The sequence below is a fragment of the Semicossyphus pulcher genome, unplaced genomic scaffold (genome assembly GCF_022749685.1).
Source record: "Semicossyphus pulcher isolate SPU_LCO1_2020_fin unplaced genomic scaffold, fSemPul1.0.p SCAF_1, whole genome shotgun sequence".
Lineage (NCBI taxonomy): Eukaryota > Metazoa > Chordata > Actinopteri > Labriformes > Labridae > Semicossyphus > Semicossyphus pulcher.
Genome location: NW_027211603.1, coordinates 30,390,690 through 30,412,618, shown reverse-complemented (window position 1 = coordinate 30,412,618; position 21,929 = coordinate 30,390,690). Strand labels below are relative to the sequence as shown.

Below are 21,929 nucleotides of genomic sequence, written 5' to 3'. Positions count from 1 at the left end.
ACCTCTACTGCACAGTCTCTGGCTCTTCATAATGTCACCAGTCCGTCTTTATAAACAGCTTATAAAAAGCTTGACATGCCTTGCCTGGTTAAGGTAACCAAACTATGGTTGGTCAAGACAAGGAGGGGAATACGCGAATGGCGTGTTGGTGCTGCTTATATTTGTCTGTGTTTGTATTGGTGTCATGTGTCTCTGGTACTAATACTCATAAGCTTCATAGTTTATTCATGACCTTGAAGACCTCAATGAAGTCTATACTAGTTTATTTGCTTCCATGTTTTGGCTGACTGCCGCCATCTTCCAAAACACAGATAAAATCAGCTTTTCTACTTTCAGTCCGTTTGGAATTGATCAAAGATCTAAGTGTCGTCACGGCTATGATGACAAATTCTAGTTTGAGCATCCACTCATGCGTTACGTGTCTCGAGATTCAATTTTCTACCAAATATCCATTTAGTGCAGTCCACAAATCTTTCACATTTCGGAGAAAAAGCTCTAAAATTGAAAGCCTGTCAGCTGGAACGCACATGTAGCACTAAAAGTCTCTCATGTAGACAATTTTGGATCAAAGCGTGAGCAAATGTACCTGTTGCCAGGGAGAGGAGTACCAGCCTAAGACCACAGCAGTGGAGGTGGTCCTGCCAGGGACGACCCGTGGGGGCTGTGGGCACGGACCTCTGTTACAGCCCTGCTGGAGATCCACCAAAGGTTTGGCCATATTCCTGCACCTCCGTGTGGGGAACTCCACAAACCTGTGTGGGAGAGGACAGGTTGTCTGCTTCCATATCTGAAAACTCTATGACTCAGAGCACACAGGTGACACAGTGGGGTCTCTTCAGTATGTGTGCAGATCTATGAAAGTGTGAGGGACGTCTCGGTGTGCAGTTGAAGGTACGTACCCTCCCTGTGAGTCTCTCTCCCCGCAGCGCAGCTCTCTTTTCTGGATGCCTGAACCACAGGACCTGGAGCACTGAAACAGAGTGCAGGCAGGAGGGACAATTTTAGAAAATGAACTCTGTGATAGTGTTTGTGATGCTGCAGGTTCCCATAGCAGCAGACAGCACAAGGTCACCTATTGTTGTAGTAAAAGAGCCGAAATACAAAGTGTATTTCTCAGTCATTATTTTTGATGAGCAGGCAGCGTATATGTACGCCGGTGAGTGTGTGCGTGTGTGTGTCTGGCTCTTTTCCAAACCACAAAGAATTCTGGGAACTAAATATCTTCACTGAATTTTATCTAGCTAGTTTTGTCCTACACTGACCTTATTTTATATCTGTGTTCTATCTAGCAACATGAACTATTTACTTAGTTGCTTCACTTTTCCCAGCTCCAACTACTTTACATACACAAGGAATTTTACACCACCGGGGTAGGTGCAAATCCCCAAAAATATGTTATCTAAATTGATGGCTAATGGCAAACATGATGAGGCTGCTTAAAGCCACTAGGTAAAACTAGTACTGTTAAAAAATGTACTTGAAGGATGTTGATTAGCTTCAGCGTGAGCCAGCATATCCTGGAAACTCTCAGTGAATCCTTGATGGATTAAATTATCAGACACAGTATAATTTGCTGGCACAGAACCCTTCATAATCCCAGGAGCAGACTGGTAAGATTGCTGAGCAAAGCTGTTAATATCATGTGGACACTTCAGCAAAGTGACCTGTTGCGCTCTCAGAGACTAAAGTATTGTTCCACTGCCTGGCTGTTAGAAACACTGCCCAATAATTAAACTCACTGAGCCTAGCTGCACTATGGACAGGCCATTTCTGCAGGTGCCACTATGCAGCATCTTCCTCATGTTATGTAATCATTTGTTTTCAATTATTCGTATTTTCCTCTAATCCCAGTCCAGTTTGTCCACTTAAAACATCTGCAAGTTTGCATTTCAACAACCTGTTGCATTGCATTCTGGTCTAGTGAAGCTTCTGGCTGTGGCCGTGCTTCCTCTGTTCTTTGTTCTTTGAATATTTATAAAAATGTAAGCACGAGAAGGAAGCTTTAACTTTTTTTAATTTGAAGTAATGATATCAAACTAGACATTTAGTGCGTATTTTTTATAAAGCTGTGTTGGAGCCGTAATGTGCTTTATGCCTACGTTAATTATCATTAGTTTTGTTGCACTCCTATTATGGTTTAACCACTTCCGGCAACTGGCACCTGGGTGTGGTTTCACCTTTATTTACCAGTTGAGTTTGGTGGTGGGATCTCAGACAAAGAGGGTGAGTTAAGCTGCCTTTGGAAAGCAGGAACTTTCCCCAGCAACTGGGAGCCTTTTGAGGAAATCTGAGCGTTTCGATAGCAGGAACCGGGGTCTAAATTTAGTTTCTTGGGTAATTGATTTACCCCCTGAAAAGTCCCTACTCGGGGGGTCGTATTTTTCAATAGTCCAGGAACTTTCAGGGTGGGTGCCTGCAGTGCTGATCATTTCTGATTGGTCGAGAACCTTCCAGCGTTTTATTTCACCCGCCATGTTTAAAAGACTGCGCCTGCAAGCTCACTGTTATCATCAATTCAATGAATCCATTTGCAATGCAAGTAAGCACAATCAAAAACAGCTCAATTTGAATCGCCCAAATGATGACCCGTTCGTCGCGTTTTATGGCCTTCATCTTCTTCTTACTGCCACCTACTGGACTGGCGGTGTAGTGCTGTTACTTTTATTGCTTCTCCATACGTCAGTGGCCTGATTTGTATAATCTTCCCGGGACTTTAGGCGGCAGAGGAAACGCAGACAACGATCGTGGAACTAAATGTTCCTGGTTGACTTTTGGTTGAAAAGCACCTTTAGGCTCAGATATTTTCTGTTGACTGTCACGCTACGTTTTGCTTTTTGTGTTAGAATTGGGTTAGTCCTTTGTTTAATAAAAGGTTAAAACTTATCTGGACCACTTTGCAGCACTTTCCCATCTTAGTTGCTACAAGCGCTGCTAGAAATGTTTCATTGTGAAGTTAAGTCTTTCACATTTTCAGTAACACAACCAAGCAACAAAATGAACCCACAAATCAAAGTCCTTCACCCAAAGCTGTTTCTTACATCGGATTTCAACACTGGATTGTTCCTCAAACTTATCCATCTGAAACAAAACAACTTTCATCTCTACTGCTCCTGGAGCTTCATGTCTCTTCACGTTTTCCTACCTCTCCCCAGGGAGTGGGGATCCACTGTAACCTTTCATTCTTGGGGCAGCGCCGCAGGACGCAGGTCTCCTGGGCTTTGGGTTTGTGATGCTGTCTGCACATGCTGTCGGGCACCACCACCGCTTTCGCCCCGGGATCAGTGCTGCGGCAAAACACGCTCCGCTTCCTCAGTCCACGGCCACAGCTCTTTGAGCACTGTGTGGAAGAAAAAGAAGTCGTCATTGTGGAACAAAAGTGAAAAACCAGTGGCTGCCATGAAAGGGTTTAAAGACACACTCGTGTTGAATCACACATGCACCCAATCACACCGTTACTTAGCTTATGCTTTCTTATGGTTGCTTTAACCTTCAGATCACATCACATTTAAGCACCATGCCGATTAACAGAGGTTAAATCCTTGGCACGGACACTATAAATGTATTTGCGATTCACCACATGGTGTACAAGCAAACAGAAGGTCACCGGTTTGATGGCAGCACATTATGGCCTAACATTAAATACAATAAACCAATAACTCAGAGATGAATGTGACCCCAACCCATCAGAGTATCCACCAGCAGCAGACAGGGCCGCTGTTAACTCAAACAGAGTCAAAGTGCTCCGCAGGGACCGACCAGCACAGCAGTCATTGCAGTTTTAACATCCCATTAATTTATTAGACTAAAGCCACACGCACACATCTGTGTGCACCAATTTACATACACAACTGTGCACGTACACACATCCCAGTTGTCCTTTAGTCACTGAAAGGTCCGATTGATCTTCCCAGGGAGACTGGCCTTGTCTCTGCCTGACCGCCGCCTGAACTCGCACTGCTTATTACAAAATAGCCAGAGCACACAACACAAGTGTCCGAAAGAGTGATGGCTGAATGACAGCTGAATGTCCCGGCTGTGCAGGTCACAGCAGCTAATCACTCTGCAAAGTTTGACAGACTGTCAGATCTGCAGCCAGGCTATTGATATTGTATGCGAGAAAGCGAGTAAATATAAGCCCTGTCAAGAGTGTGATGCACTTTGGTTACAGAGGAAACAGCCAAAACCCTCCAGTCATACTTGTTTATCAGCCAGAGGATTAACTGAAGTAATCAAATGTTGGCTTTGTGAAAAACACTTTCCTGTTACAAATCGATACAATGCTGCAAATCAACATCTTAAAAGTACTAATAACCAAAAGGGATTGATTGCAAACCAGACAGTAATCACAAATAATCACTTTTGTGTTGCTTTGTATGATGAATGGATGTATTTGGATTCTACATGCAGGTAGAACTCATTATAATTGCACTGTTCAAATTAAAATCACAAACTTGAACAGAGTCAAAGATTGATTTCTTTGTGATTGCAATCAAAATAGATGTTTTACAAAGTGCAATCATTTAAAACCATCCAGATGTCACATGATTGAAGCTTAATGTGTCTCATTTGTTTCAAGAAAAGAGGCGTGCTATTCATTTCTATACTTTTTGTCATGTTTTCCACATGTCCAACAGAGGGCAGCAGAGTGTTTGTTTTAGCTGGAGTGACACATCTGACAGCCTGAAGAGGAAACTCAACGTGTGCGTTTGTGTGTGTGTGTGTGTGTGTGTGTGTGTGTGTGTGTGTGTGTGTGTGCGTGCGTGCGTGCGTGCGTGTGTGTGTGTGTGTACATCTCCTCTCAGGCACAGACGTGTTTCTGTCATGCAGATGTCTAAACATGTCACTGGGTTTTCGAGGCTGGCGATGCTCCTGATGACCTTTAGCCAATACATTAATTCTGACAGTGTGTGCACATGACCTGTTTTCTTTTTAACACTTACACTTCCCCGTGCTCAAAGCTCCTGTGAGGAGTTTTTAGCTGGTTGTGAAATGGGCCGAATTTGATAGTGATGTCTCTATATGACCATAGTTATTTTTAATGCCTGTAACCACTGCTGGGGGGTAGGTGTCAGAAGAGGCCAAGGATCACAGCGAGTCATACGTTTGAATGTTAAAAGAAAGCAGGATGAAAACACTTATACACTTATACAAGTACAGGACAAGATCAGCAAAGAGATAAGAGGTACCGCTTTGTCCACAGGGGGCGCCAAAATCAACACAAACCGAAAGTTCCTCACAGGAGCTTTAAACAGCGAGTAACTAACTAACGGCCTTTTACAAAAGTCACAGCATAAAAAACACATGAAAATAATCGAATGCATGATGGCTGGCTGTGCAAGAGAATTCATCTTCTAGAGACCATGACTGATCAACTCCATTTGGTGACAATCCTTCTAAGGTCTATCGGTATATTTTGCTTAAGTATTTGCAATATTGTGAGCTCAGCTGCCCCAAACCCACCTGTGACCACGATCCGGTGCTCCACTCAGGCGGGCAGGCCTGGGTGTGGCAGGGCTGGAGCTGGGCTGGAGAGATGACCGGACAGAGGGAATGTGCCACCACCTCTTCCCTTTGATAAGTCACCTTCCTCAGGCAGCGCAGGGTCCTGGTCTGCTGACCTCCCCCACAGGAGCGGCTGCAGGAACCCCAGTCTCCTGTCGCCCAGCTGCGGAGAGACAGCGGGGAGATGGTGAGGAGGGACACGGAGAATGCAACAGTCGTCAGTGAATGATCCCATGATGAAAGGTTGTATGTATCTGTGGTGATTTGATATTAAAATTGCACATGCACACAAGCTGCATTTCCACCACAGAAACTTTCCCCAGACTTTTGAAGGTGCATTTTTACCACAAGTACAAGGGTCTAAATAAAGTTCAGGGCACTTTTTTACCTCCCAAAAGGTCCCTGTTCAAGTGGTAGTACTTTCTGAAAGTGCAGGGACTCTTGTACCCCTTTCCCACCAAAATTAGCGTGTTGACATGGGCTTTTCAGACCCGGGAAGAACTACTGATAGATGCTCATTGTCTCTTTTCCCATTGCCAGTGGAGTATACTCCTTTTGGTCTCTATTATGCTGCGTCACCGTCTGACGTCACAAACGCACCCAAAACAGGGTTAGTAAGCAGTGAAGATGTTACAGTGGTTAGGTCATAATTGTATCTATTACTCATTCAGTCTATTTATCAAACTTGGACAAATTGGGAACGATGTTCGAACGCTGCTCGGATGGAGACCAGTTGAATTTGTAGCTGAGATGACAATGAGTGGCATAAGTTACCAACGGAGCATAGCATCGCGTAGGAAAGGGGGCGGAGATTAGCGTGTCGACACGGGTTTTGTGTTTCCATCAATGCCGATCGGAGCCGAGGTGATAATTAATGCACCTACTGCAGAGTCATTTGACCCGGGTCTGAATGCCGATTGTAGCCTTTCTGAGTGTTAACAGGTGTTTGTGGGTTTTTTGACCAGTGGGAAAGCGGCTTTGGAGTGGGCCTTGTTGAGCATTTCTGATTGGTCCAGTTCTTGCAGCATTCAGACGACCGACAGAGCAGCAAGTAGTTTGAGCATCTGGACATGTTGCCCTCCCATGCTTAAATATTTTAACAGGAGGGAAGTAGTGACTGTCAATGTCCCCATAATACACTGCTTCACTCACTATTTAAAACAGGGTAAGGTGCATGGGATAGCTCCTGGGACTAAAAGTTCCGGGTGGTGGAAACAGAGAGACATTATGAGAAGCTGCTGTCGAGTAAACTCAGCTTCTGTCATTAGGATGCTAGCAACATTATAGAGCACCTAATCAGGACAACCAACCACGAGTCCTAACTCTAACCTGATGCACGTTTTTTGGCCACACACAGTATAACACAGTTTCACCCTTAAAAAAACTGTGAATACTATGAGTTATGATTCATTCGATCCCTGAAACGGTTGCTTTTGAAGAACTCACCAAGATTTGCACATTGATCTTTGTCATTGTACAGAAATGGTAGTTAAGGCCAGGCAAAAATAAATACACAAGCAGAAATATGTGTATCCATCCATCTCTCTCAGTACTATTCGTACCTGAAACTAAACATAAGAACCATATTGTATATACAACTCTCCTTAAAGGCTTTCCCAGGCCTCCAAGGCCAACCGCAATATATAGCATACAATAAGGCCACAGAGAGACGGGTACTGCAATCCCGTATGTTTCCTTATTGTCCTCTCCTGTTTTTCACATTCCCTCTTCTATCCCTTTCACTTCTCTTCTCCCCAGTCCTCTCTCTTCCCATCATTTTGTATCAGTCGCTTCTCTTTTTGGCCTCTCCTCTCCTTCAGTGTTTCTAAAATCCTGCTCTGCCACTGATGAAAGCCTACTGCTGCTTCTAAAATAGCTTCTGTCTTGGCATCGGGGCTGAAGGGGGAGATTACAGCAAATGAGTGGTCTGACAACCACAGGCTTAGAAGAGGGAGATGGAGAGATGGGCAGATGGCTCAGTCCAGCTTCTGAGACGACATGCTACCGCAAAGACCGTTCCTCCGCACCGCCGACCTGCTCCAGGGGAAGAAAAATGCTTTCATTCTCTTTCAAACGCCACAGACGAATGAAGCAGCAAGACTAAACTGCAATTTGGAAACGAGGAAGATGTGAACCGTTGGGACCCGAAAGCATCGGTTTTGGATTTTCTGGGGACTGTTTGCTTTTTTTTCCTGTGCTTTGCCGGGCTTATAAATAACAATATATCATTGGGGAAAAGTGGCTAAAGTGCCACTCCGCTTCGCTGCAAACCACCACTGACCTAACTGTAATTTGTATCTGAAATGTTTCAATAACTGACATATTTTGAGGTAGAACTAAGAGCAATACAGCGGGGAAGTTCTGAGAAGCACACCCATGCAGCTAGTTCATATGGCTGCACACTAGTTACCACCAACGAATGAACACTAATTTTAAACCCAATATTGAGTTTGATTGGAGGTCAGCTACTATTGTTTTGTCTGCATAATTATACACCTAAAGGACCATCTCTTATTGCTAAATCTATTTAAGAACTCCCCTTTAAACTCAGTCATTCATGTTTACATTTGTCTGGTTTGGTCAATCAATAGAATTTCAATCATAGGTATTTGGTAATGTTTGATTTCCATTAGCTATGCCAGTTTCAGAGTCCTGATTTGGAGCATGCAGGTTCACTGTCACAGTGTCATGGCTTACTGGGTCACATGGAAATATAATCGTTTAAAATGTGTGCTACTCCCGTAGAAAACCCCCAGCGAGCGACCGAGAGGTTTTGGCTTCACTTTTGGGGATGCTGACATGTCATGTCATGAGCGCCAACCTTGCAGCGGCAGTTAAGAGTGGAAGAGTAAACAACAGTCATCAGTGTTTCAGTTCAACAAGTGACCATGTTAACTGGCGACCTTCAGCCGAATGCGTCTGTGGTTGCCGTGGTTACAGCAGCTGTTGAAAACAGGAAGAGAATACGTGGCTGTCCACCTGAATACCTCTTTGTTGTTTTCATTACAAGTTTAAAATAAATGTATCTGTTACGTCTTTGAAGTGTTGTTTGTGCAAACATGTCATGTAGGCTACGAACACTCAATCACGTTTTGAACGCTGCTTAAGTCCCCTTATTACATGCTTTCTGAACTTGCCTACTAGCATCAAGTCTTTTATTTCAGTCATTTATTAGAAATTTTGACACCCTCTAAATATATTAAACAATTAATTCCACATGTAAATTGATACCTAAGATATCTATTTCAAACAAATAACTTTCTTCCTAAAGTCTGCTCTCTGAAGCGTTCCTCAGTGAGTCTTAGCAGTTAGATAAATACAGGCCCCGGTCAGTATCTTGCATACATCATTTGTCTCCTTTTCTGTGTGCATGTTCTCTGGCTCAGGTACAACATGTCTCACTTTGATCTGTCTGCATATCCCGCTGCGTGATGCACAGAGAAATCCCCATCCTGTGCTAAGTGACTCTACAGATGGTCTCTGCCAAGAGAAAGAGCCAAATAACTTCAAAGAGCAGAGGTGGAACTACAGAGGAAGAGAAGATGGAGAGGTGGAAGAAGGTGGGGATGGGGCTGTGCTGGGGAGGAAGCAAAATCCATGAGACATGAGCGTGTCTCTTTCTAACTTCATGCTGGGCTGGGAGATTGAACAGGCTTCTTAAAATTCTCTTTGCATCGCTATTTTATGTTCAGAAGCTGCTGCTACACTGCAGTCAAGCAACTCCTTTTTCCCTGACAGTATGGGAAGAGGAGGTTTAAAGCATATCTAAAGCAAAAGGGGGTAGATGGGAGTGAAGGGGTAAGGGTGTGGGGGGAGTTTGACTGGCTCTGCATGGCTAGACTGGCCGGGCCCCGTGGGAATCCCGTCGTCTCTGCACAATAAAACATGGATAGGCCTGTCAGCACCCGAGATACACGCTGCAGAGATAAGCAGGCACTTTTACATTCCCCTTCTGACACACACACACACACACACACACTCACACACACACACACACTCAGACACACACAGCGCACATGCATCCCACCTCATTGTCAATTTTTCTTTTCCCGGCTGGGATCTTGAATGCGTGCCCATACATCCTGGAGGTCTTAATGCAGTCATTAAAGCTTTCATGCTGCTCACTCAACTCTACTTTCTTCCTGTGCAGCGCCCATAAATTGGCCCATACACACAACAAGCTGAGAACCGGTGTCAGCTACTGTATAATAAGATCCATGGGTGTTAAACACTGCTTTATTATCCTGAATGGACAATCACAGTGCTGTTTTTTATACGGGCTATAACATTTTCTTCACTCAAACAAAGCGGGGAGGTGGGGACACGTAGCAACGCTGTTTAATACCTTTCGCCAAGATAAGAGAAATGGTATGCCCAAGATTAGGGGCAGGAAATGCCCTCTCGGGTGGTGGGAAACTTAGTGAGAAACAGAGGCTGTATGTTGGAGGTGTAACCGATAGCTGTCTGGCTTGTTCAACCCGTGACACAGGAGAGAGTTCAGCCTGGACTTGTTGTGGCATGGCTAATGCTGCACAAGATGACAACAACATAAACATCAGACAGAAGCAGCCTGCAGTCCTATTTTTACCTCCTGCTTTGCATCCGACATACATAATTTCAGTATCATACATTGTGTGCATTTATACTGTGAGTCTACACACTGCCCATGTGTGTGTGTGTGTGTGTGTGTGTGTTTTGGTGAGCATGTGTATATACTCTCTCTGAACCCAGGACACGGTTCCCTGCCTGTTCTCTGGAGCAGTGCTGTAAATCAAGCTAGCTCCAGTTCCCTCAGCCAAAGGCCTACATAGAAGAGAGGCCATTTATTCAGTGTTGTTTCAACTTGTTACTCCACTGCACTTTAGCCGGGTTTCCTCCTCTGCTTGCTGCACAGGTCCCTGAATCCTCAGACTCCTTTAAAAATGTATGACACTGAGGACACTGTCTAGACAACGGAGCCGAACATGGGCATGATTCTGCACCAGAGAAAGTCAGGCAGCATTGGGCTGATGATTTTTGAGAGGGACGACATGCACTGAAAGCAATGATAACTCCAAGTTGGCTTTGCTGTCTCTCTCGTCCTCTCTCTCTCTCTTTTTCTCAGGTGTTTGCTAGAGTAAAACATCTATTCCGGAGTTAGTAACATGATTTTGTAATTAATTTATAGCAACAAAAAATTGAAGCAGTCAGTTGAACTAAGTGTAAAGAGGTTTGACAGGAATGATAGCCAGGGTTTTACAGATACTGAGGTCACAAGTCCAAAAACCCAAAGAGAAACCCAGCCGCCTAAGAACTGTTTGAATAGCCAACAATCAAACTGAGGCTGTTGCATCTTAAGGCAAAGAAGTGCATTAATCTACTTGCTAATGTCTGCATGCTAACAATGTCATATTAATGATGCTAGCATGTTGATGTTTGGCAGGTTAAATGTTTACACATTGATGTTAGCATTAAACAAAGTACAGCTGAAGCTCATGGGAATTTGAACCAAAAAAAAATCATATCTTATTCGCATATTTTATCATTATATTGTGTTTTCTGTCAAATCTATCACACTACTTCATTGTCAAGTTGTTTGAAAGCCTTCTCTACACTTCCAAATATGTGTTTTGCTTTATAATAGAAGTAATTTAGTGTTTTAGTTTAAAACAAAAATTAGCCTTGCAAATACAAAGAAATATATGATTTTATGCATATTTTTAATCAAAGAGCCATAAATTGTTCTGTAATCATGAACTTGGTGACCTCAATTAGTTTTTACTTAAGTTTGATGCAAATCAAAGGCTGTGAAAGTAATGAAAAAATGAGAATAGGTTTAAAATATGTATTACGGTTTGGGTCCCTGTACGAGTGGAGACTTTCCAGACTAAGAGGGTTTAGATGAAATGGTGTGCTGGTCTTCCACTGGGACCCTGTTACTAAAACAGTAAGGTAAGTAAAATACATCCGGACATATAATAAAAATGTACATGACATGATTGCGTCAGTGTGATTAAAATCCACTGGACACTCAGATGGACTTGAAGCTTGAGTAAACACTGAGGCAAACAGACAGCAGATTCGAAGAGCTTTCACATATTTGCTCGAAAAGGAAAATGGAAATGGAAAAAAAGAAAAATTAGAGAGTGGGCAGAGAAAAGAGGAGGACGGAGGGAGGCTGAGAACACAGTCTAAGCAGAGTGGTGGCTGGCCACAGCAAATGAACCACAGGCAACCTCTAGACTGCTCAACCACAGAGTATGTGTGTGTATGTGTTTGCCTGTAATAAAAGCAGCGCCTAAGGCTCCTGAAAATTTGGCAACATAAAGACCCATGCCACATTTACCACAGCCAACTGTACACGGAGAAATGCCCTGACCCACAGCAGCACTTACTATGCAGGGCAGGGCTGTGTGTTGCACAGATGGGAGCCCAGTGTGGGTCTGGTGTGGGGATTGCACATGGTGGAGTTGACCTGAACCTTCTGGTCCTGCAGACAGATAGCCTTGGTGGAGATACGACCTGAGGGGGAAACAGGAGGAGAGAAAGACAGAGGAGAGCTTGAGACAGAAGAAGTGGAGCTACAGAGACCACAGTCAGACACACACAATCACAAACACACACACACACAGCCATCCACTAACAAGTGAGTAGGGGGTTAACAGTGGTGTTTTGAGACCGATATAATTAAGCATTTGTGCACACAGGGTATATATTTGCGTTCTGTCACATTAGCTGAGGTGATAATGCACGTAACTGACCATGTGCTAGGCCCCGCCCCTTGGTTACTGTTCCTGGCAGATTTAACATTGACATTAATAATTATTTGGGTTTATATTGTGCTTTGTTTTACTTATATTTTTCAGTATTAACAAAAAGATTCCAAAAATAATAATGTTACACAATATTAGTTATGGCAATGTTAGCTAAGAAGTGATTGAATGCTAATGTTAGCTGTTGTGTAGCAGTAGCTAATGCGTCGTCAAATATGTTGTTTTAACATGAAATAGACCTACCGCCTGATGTTCCTCTCGGTTATTTTAATATCCATTGGATTTTTACGTGCTGATCAATTGAGAAGCTGTAAAATGACAGCTATTTGTCAACTTCCCTCACAGCAGTGTGACATTATGAAAAACTTTTAGCAGCTAACGTTGCTACTGTCGATGGAGAGCTGGTTAGCCGATTATGCTAATGGTTGCAGCTTATGTTAGAGCAGATAATTACACTGTTTCATGCATTTCTTACTGTTTTAGGGGAGAGGTTAAGCAAACCGTCATTTCATAGACCCAAATGAGAACAACCCAGAGTTCTTCTAGTCAAGCAAACAACTACATACAGACACACAGTCTCACCTCCAGCACAGGGAGCAGAGCAGTCAGAGCGAACCACACCCCAGCTGTAGTCAGGTTTCCTCTCAGTGCGAGGCAGGGTGTACTCCCACACCACACCCGGGTTCTTCCCCTGCAGTAGGATCTGTCATGGAACGACACAGTAAGTCAGAACAGCCTGATATGTATATATACAGTTTGTCATTTAACCTTTTTTCATCCAGGAAAAGGACTTTGAACATCTTTGTGTCAAACCAACACCAGGCTTTAAAATGTTCACGCCGGGACATCCACTACAACCACCTTCTTCTTGCTACTTGATGGGTTGGTTTATGCTAAACTAAGCCAAGATAAGATAAAATGAGGTATCAGATCAGTTAAGACATAACTTTATTTATCCCTATCTATCTTAGCAAAAGCCTCTTTTGGCTTGTTAACCCTTTGTTTTCCGAAAGGCTTCTTCTTAGGAGAGAACATCCAAGGGGGAACTGCAACTAATAACTAGGCCCTAATTTTTGGACCGATTGGTGCACTGTGTTTCAAACCAGACAGATCCACCATGAGCAATAAATACAATATGTTTTTTGCTTGGGTAGAACTCCTGGAATCTATGCACTATGTCCCAAACTGTCTACACAAAAAGACACATGGCAGAATTGCAGTGGAATTAAAGCGAAATGGCCCATATGTTATGGATGCACTGCAAAAACATGAAAGGTAAGACCATGGACTATGTGGCGCTTATTCAACCACACAGGTCCAAGTGAGTAATTAACCACTAATGAGGAGCCTCTAGGAACATTTAGGAACAATTTGTCCACTCCCTAGTCCAATTTGGCTGACCACACTATCATAAGGTCATTTTATTTGGACAGTACAGTGCACATATGAGCTCTTTTTTACCACACCCCTTATACTGGCTGGTGATTCCAAGTTACCTTTTTCTGTACGAGAGTTATTTGAACAACTCAGTCGAGCAGAGACTGACGGATGAATGAAAGCAGACATGCTCATTACAGGAGAAGCATCAGGCTGTCATTAAAACAACCTCATGAGAACTTTGTTTCAGGACATTTACATGGTCAGCTCGTGGTGTGTCATTTTGAACCAAATGAAAATACTGCATTGGATAGTGTTTAGTTTAGTTATGTCTGTTTTATTACCCGCTTCGGTTTGGTTCAGGTTGGGTGGGATTTAATCCTCAATCCATTTGGCAAATTGTATTAAGTCCAACTGTCAACAACAATTCCAAAACCTGACAGATATATCACGTCTATTGGTATCTGCAATAAGGAGCTTTGACAAGTGTATTTTCTTTGGGGTATATCCTAAAGTACAAGGAATTTACCATCAACCATCCAACTTATGACGCCAAGAACCTCCTGGGTTTGATCCCCTTTCAACATTCCTGGGTGCTTCCACTGACTGGACCAATCACCTCCTGCTTAATGTTAACTGTTTCGTGTGTACGGTCAGCCCAGTTCCAGACTGGAGGGCAAAAGAGCTGTCTCACGTCTGACAAACACATCTGCATATGTTGGTGCCGTGTACATAGACTTTTGAACAGCTGAAAGGAAAACACAAAGAAGTGATGAGACAAATGCAGATCGTGTTCCACATTCCACTAAAAGAGAGATTTTAAAACTATGGTGAAAGGGACAAGTGCATGCGAGCTATCTAAACATAACAGGAAGTTACTTTATGTAGTTCAGTCTGATGATTTAGAAGGGTCGCCATAAGTAGTTGCAGCAGCAGCAGCAGCAGCAGCAGCTATGAAACCCTTATATTACCCTATGATTGCTGCAATCAAAACTCACACTTTACTGGGTCCATGTCAAACTAGACAGAAACAGGTTTTTGTTTTGTTTTTTGTTTCAGTGCAATCTCAGAAACCCTTGTCTATCATCTGATGACATTTTAGTCTCTGGGGCCAATGGACAGTACTGTAGGGCCAGGTAAATCCAACTGACTGATATCAGATATCTCGACCAAGACATCCTCTACCATACACTGGTAATTGTTTACAGTCCAACTAGCAAATTGAGACACAAGAATGAAGACTGAGTAAAGACATGAAGTCTATGAACAGATTTGTATCAGCGTTGTTTTGAAGCTAGATTAGTAAGACACTAAACTGTCATTAGATGATAAACATTGGATTCTTGGCTTGTATGTCGGCCAATGTGCTATGTCACTTTTGATCACCACATGGACTGTTTTCCTACATACAACCAAAGTCTGCTGATGTGTGATTGGACTATATACTTCGACTACAAACAGAAACCAGAACACTACAAACACTCTGCATCTTTATATAGAGAGATCCTGTTAAATTACACTCCCAGTCAAAGGTTTGGACACATTTTCTCATACAAGTGAATGGGAAAGTGTGTCCAAACTTTTGACTGGTAGTGTACATCTTCTGATATTATCTCTGATGTCCGTTGCAAATAAACATAAACAAATGACTAACCCTATGCTCCTTGTAAGTCATGGACATGAATGCGAATCATGATATTTTCAAAATAATCAATCAATCAATTCAATCCAGTCCAATCTACTTGTCTGAACGTCCATACGTATATATTGCTGGCAGAAGCTAAAAGATTATTGCCATACTTTTAATTGAGCAAAACTGACAACAAAAATAGAGTCAAAACGTGGGACTTAAGTTGTAGGCAACATTAACAAGACTAGGTCAAAACCTGGTCTGTGGCTGACCGCATCAGGTCAATGTGCGCTTCTGTGGGCAATGTGTTACAAGGACTGTCCTTATGTGGCCAATGACAACGTGTTTGAAAGCAGGTGCGTGCTTCAGACATAGGTGAGGACAGCGGATGAGCGGCGGAGGAGCAGCCCCGCCTACTCCCCCGAACAAAGTATCCAGAGCCATATAGACAGACAGTGGAGGTCCAATATGCTCCATGATCCTCCATTGCGATGTCGCTACTCTCTCTCTCTCTTTACGGCTGTGAAAGTACCTCACTCATTCAGTCAGTTACATACATACAGACCCATGTAATATAGTTTCTGTAGTTTTGGAAGTTTTGGGGGACGTAGTTAAAATTATTTCTGAAGGGGAGACAATACAGTATATGATACAACACATATGCACTTACACAAGCTTGTCTGCTCATGTTATGTGTTATCTGTACAGTTGCCATTCAAAAAGCTTCAGTATCATAACAATGAATTAGACTTGCATGCTTAAACCTGCTCTGCATATTCTTCTTCAGTGATAAGAGAATTTGATGTAACTCTGAAACAAAGATGCATCCAAGTATAGAAACAGATGGTGTTTGATCACTGATAATAGACAGTGGATCCAAAGGTTTTCCTTACATAGAACGCTGTGTATTCTTTGGTTTAAAAAAAGAGCTGTCAATTAATTTGATTGCATGGTTCAACAATTGCACACCCACATTCTTGTACTGCACCCCCGCTGAACTCAAGCATGCCAACCCTAAAGATGATGACTCTGTTGCCCTTGCGACAGCATGATAAATTGTGAAACTTTAACACCCACACTTCCTTTGCTGATGTTATCCAGAAAACCATACCCAAAACCAATACCATGAAACAACTGCCACCGCCAACCACACCGAGACGTTTTGCTTATCAAAGCAAACCAACTCTTACCAAGAACCAGCAGCTATAAAAACAACATTCAGCAGGCTTTTTTGCAATCCACATGATAGGAAACCAACACATCCTTGAAGCCTTGACGCTATTTAAATAACAGTGTTGAAATCACCACACCAACCACAGCGTTAACACTGTCTGCCAGGAGAGACACTAACTTTCAAACAATGACTTCAGACTCATTCAAATCTGTCTACAACGCAGTTTTTCAATCTGGGACAACTGCAGCACAAGTTTGTCCCTGGAGTGCCAACTAATCACCCAAACTGAATGAAAACCAAAATCCCACAACCAAAACCCTTCCTGTCTTTGTGAATTATTTGGTAGTCAAAGCAAACTCAAAGCAGCAGCAAAGATTTTCGCATAATTGTCACAACATATAAATCTACCAAAGCTCTAAAGCCAGCAAATAAATGAGACTTATCTGGACTGACAACACCGACTACTATCAGTAGCAACAGCACGTAGAGAAAGAGTGCAACATAGCCTCTCACACTAAGTCACTGAGTTTACATTGCATTTAATAAATTGAAAAAAAATGTCCTGACATATTACTTTGTCGGACCAAAAGGTTACAATGTCGGAGCTGGTCATGACATGTCTTTGCTCTTCTATATTCCCATTTTCAAATGTGTTTTTAAGATATCTTCAATGTAACTCAACATAGAAGTTAAAGAAGTTCATCACAGTTTTAGTCATATAGATTTACTTTACAGCCACCAGTTCGGATTATTTACCTAATTAAAGAAAAACAGCATGGCATGGCATGGCAGATACTCTCAAGTACCTTTGCAATGGAGAAGAAGCTGTCTGTAAGAGCTGCTAATCAGAGCTGTATTCAATTGAAAATGCTCTAGTTGAAGTTGGCAACATTTTAAGCTGAGGACTGTATTGTCTGTTTTCTCGCCACTGAATTTGTTAGCTTCCAACCATCATAAGCAACAACCTTAAATTAATTATAAGCTCTCTGTTTGGATGTTTCTTAACAAAATACACCATGACAGTTACACAGTATCAGTAAGTACAAGTAACAGTATAACCCTTTGTTCTTATATACACAGGCCTGTACCTTCACCTTTTATTAAAGATCCAGGAATCTTTTGGACTTATGATTCACTTACATGCCCATCTATACTGTAGAGTTGCTCCAACTTTGGGTCCCATAATGTTGTCTATGGGTAAAAATGAATGTAAGTTGTACTTCCAGAACCAGTGGTGCAAATGAAACTTAAATATACTTAAAAATATTTAAATACAGGCACAACAAATTACATTCAATGTTCTCAATTAACTTTAACCGTATTTCTGCAGCCCCTCAATTGCTTCTTTTTTTTTAACATGGCTTCTGAAATCCACCTCAAATCACATATTGCAAGAAACATGATTGTTCTTGAGTGAAATCAGGACGAGGTGCTTTAAAGTTTATATCCTGTGATCGATGGGAATCTGTCTTTCTACAGTGAAACAACAGGCCACAGGGTGTCTTGGTTTCCACAACCCGACCACCACACCACTCAACAAGTCAGCTGAGATGATGATGAATTACAATGTGGCGGACACAGATATCAATCTCACTTGTGAACCCACATTACATTGCTCTGGACTGGCATGACCTCCTCTCATCATACCACAAGAATGTCTATTCAGGGGGGATATCCGTATTTAGTATCCGTTTAGCCATATGTTATGTCTGTTCCTGATTCCTCCTCTTGTTAGCGTCTTCTTTCCCCCTCTTCCTTTTCCCCCCGACCAGCTGAGCAGCTGTGCAGATGTGAACACCTTGTCACAGTTTACGTTCACACTCCTCAACATTAGTTTTTCTTTGAGTGTTTCAAGCTGAGTAAGGGTCTGGGAGTGATCGGTGCGCATACCCTCCCCCGCGTTCTCGCTCGGTTTTTCTGTGACAGCAGCAGTTAAGTAGAATGTGTGAAACAGATGAAGATCAGCAGTGGAAAAAAACCCGACTCATTTGGCCCTTTTCATTTGCAGTTAATGTCCCTGTGCCCTGACCTTAACTTCTCACATCCAAAGAGTTCAATTGCAGAATTCTTAATCTTTTAATCTCACTCTCCCCCTCTCTCTATCCTTCTCTCTCTATCAGCCTCGTTCTCCTTTTTGTAATTACAGGACATACTTATAGAGATTATGCTCGTGTCATCTGCAGATCAGCAGCATGCTACCGCTGAGAGCCTGGCTGGACAGATGTATGACTGGGACACACAGAAGTGCAGGAGGAGCACTGTCTGAGTGGCAAAGTCCGTCTCTGAGGAATATTTGGGGCTATTACAACTTTGGTCTTGGACAATTGTTTCTAACTGTTATGATATCGCTGAACTACACACTAAAAGTTGGAATGTGGTGAATGCTGCAATGAAGTTTGACATCTCAAACAACAACAATGGTTTGACGATCTGCTGCAAGCACACCAGTATTAAGCCCAGTTATCTTAATCACTTTGTTTGGAAGATAAAATAAAGTTTCACCAAAAATGTTCCCAATGATCTTCATTGCATGGAAAAAATGTCTGCATGCACAGCTACAGTAACACTGAAAGTCAATGCGAACCTAAAGATCTGTGAACATAGTGTTTAAAAACTGTTAAAATGACACCAATTGTTTTGGATTTTGACTCACCTGGTAGCTTCTCTAAAACCTGTAGGATTGTCTGCACCTCACTGCTCCTGCTTTTTGCCCAATTTGACTTTCTAACGACCAATTAACTGGGTGAGAATGATCTTATTACCAACAGGGACAAAGGCCAATAGTACAACAAGACTAAGAGTCTACAGCCAAGCTAGCGGCTCTGTGAGGCCGCACTCAGGCCCAGTGCTGATCTGAGATAAATACTTAAGCTAGCTTGGCAACAAGCTCTTGTTCAGCAGGTTTAATATCTACCATGTTAACCATTTAAGTTTAGCATGTTAACATGATTTTACTTGCTGATCAGAGCTGCCCACAAAGTACAGCTGAGACTGATGGGAATGTCACTAGTTTTGGAGGGAAAAACTGCCAATAAATGGTAAATTGATTGCATTTATGTTGCACCTTTCTAGTCTTATGACAACTCAATTTTTTTAAAATTACATGCAAATAATCACTACATGCAACATATTCTAACATGAATGGGGTCTAACTGCTCATCGGTTGGGGGAGTAATTTGGCTTTCCTCCATATCTTGCCCAAGGACACTACGGCCTGCTGACTGGAGGAGACATGGTTCAAAGCGCCTCTCTTCCAATTATAGGTTGACCTGCTCCTCCCTACACAGAGCTGTTCTATAATCGAAGTCATCAGGATTCAACTTTTGGCAACTTGAATTTATGTATAAAATTGCTGGCAATCCATGTCATAATTGTTGAGATATTTCAGTCTGACCAAAGTGGTGGACTGACCAACCGTCTGACAGACCGCAAACCGTAAAGCCGCATAGCCAGCACGGTTAGCTGAGGAGGTTTTTGTTCCCAAAAAATAAAAATAAAAAATCACTGAATCATTGCTAAATATGACCGAGATCAAATCAAGATTTAGCAGATTGCATAAATTGCTACAACAGAAATATATCAAATCTAACCAGCCACCTCATCTTGGAAAGACAATATTAGATTGTTGTTACTTGTCTGCATCTCTGCAGAAGGATATAACTATGGGCTGTTGAAATGGCAACTACAGTTACAACACTGCTAAACTGAACCAAAAAAAGCACAAGTCTCTTTATAGCTATAAAAACACTGAGACATTTCCTGATGGACAAACAAGTGACCAGCCAAGCACTTTGGAAACATCATAATGGTATTCCTCTGTGACTTACAGGCCAATCATTCCTGCTTAACCGCAGTTTTTCAGTAGCCCAAGGGAGTAAGGAGACCAGCTTTTACATGACTATCACTTCACCCATAATGGAGGGGGAAAAAACAAATGTCTACTCTTCACCTGGTTTCCACTTCTGTTTCCACGGCTAGGGTTCAGAGTTCAGGAGAAAATAAATGCTTTCGCTGACACAGTTATGTGGGAAGAACATCCCACACGTCCCACCACCATTCACTTAAACCTACAGAGTCATCAGGATAATAACTCGGCCACTTGTACAATATGAGTTTTGCTCCCAGGAGGATACGCCTGTCCAGCATCACATTCTGCTGCTTCAGGAAGGGTAAAGACACGTCCTCCCCTCAAAGATCTGGTTTCTGACACACCACCGATGACCAAATGTCGGGCAAAAAAAGAGCCATCAGCTCATAAATCACCTCCTATACTGTGCAGAACATCTCATTCCAAGCAGCCATCTGATTTTGTGCTTTCCATCCCCGCCTCTAACAGGGAGTTGACTTAGGGATTTTACTCGCTCTATTAGCCTCGAATCACATGGCTGCAACAAAGCACTTCTGAGATCAGTGGCCATAGGGGCCACATCCATGCCTTTGTGTATGTTCGTGGACAAACACGTGACTGCGCTTACACGGGAGCCAGCAGTAGCAAGAAACTGTCCCACATATAAACATGCAGCTAGCTCCTGCCATGTGAGACAGAGCTGAATAGTCACAAAGGCTGACGCACACTAATTGAGCTGCTCTTTCAGATGCCTACATTAGATTGATGAACTGGTTACACATCATTTTACTGTATTTTTCATTTATCCTTACCTGAAATAGAATCAGCAGATTTTTTATTATATTTGTCCAAATTTGGTGAATAACATCCAATTTGTCAGCCGCCACCCCAATACAGTCAAGAGTAGCACTTCAGTAGTTAAAATATGCTCAGACATAATGCAAGGTGGTTTTTAAAAGTGGTGTGTCTTACTTAAAATTGATAAACATACAAATACAGAAGAAAAAGTTATTGTTATGTTGCTAGCATGATAAAGTTAGCTAATGTCACAGTTTTTACATTTGCGGTTTGGCACAGGTTGAACAGATTGCAAAAAACATTAGTGTACAAACGGACACAAGTTTCCATTTTAAAATTCAACTATAACACAAACAAAATCCCAGTTACAATGGATAATCCACTTATCTTGTTTTGTCTTCAGCCTACTTTCTGAAAGTCAAACAGCTAGTCTGTTTAAAATCTGCTGACTGCAACTAAACAAAGTGGAGCGCCTGGTGGAGTTCTGAGTTCAGTTAGTCTGAGCACACACAGAGATGCTCCCATGCACACGGTGGTGGTAAGACACAGCTGACGTCTGTACAGTTGGCTGTTAACAGTTAACTGTTTGAGGCAAATAAACACAGACTCCTGCAGCCACATTTGGCACCAATAAAGCTGTGGAGATCTTGCTTCACCCTCTGTCTGAAAACACCATTCAAACAGCAATGTGAACAAAGAACAAGTCCTTGAGATTTTGCTGACTTCCACTTTTTACCCTGATATTCTTTTTCTTTCCCTCTGTCACTTTTAAGGAGGGCAGCTCAGCCTGCTGTTTGAACCCCCCAAAAGCTCTAGATTTTCCTGATTAAAGCCTTCCACACAACCAAC

At 42.4% G+C, this 21,929-nt stretch overlaps 1 protein-coding gene across 1 annotated transcript in view; it reads right to left on the bottom strand.

Annotated features, from left to right (window-relative positions):
- The window catches only part of adamts18 (ADAM metallopeptidase with thrombospondin type 1 motif, 18), a 65,220-nt gene that overhangs the window by 4,659 nt on the left and 38,632 nt on the right, over positions 1-21,929 (bottom strand). Inside the window, exons 17-22 of the mRNA XM_069660085.1 lie at positions 12,837-12,957; positions 11,877-12,003; positions 5,461-5,665; positions 3,143-3,337; positions 900-970; positions 587-752 (exon numbers count right to left, since the gene is read on the bottom strand). Of these exons, the coding sequence (XP_069516186.1) occupies positions 587-752; positions 900-970; positions 3,143-3,337; positions 5,461-5,665; positions 11,877-12,003; positions 12,837-12,957 (885 nt within the window). The remainder of the gene's footprint in view (positions 1-586; positions 753-899; positions 971-3,142; positions 3,338-5,460; positions 5,666-11,876; positions 12,004-12,836; positions 12,958-21,929) is intronic.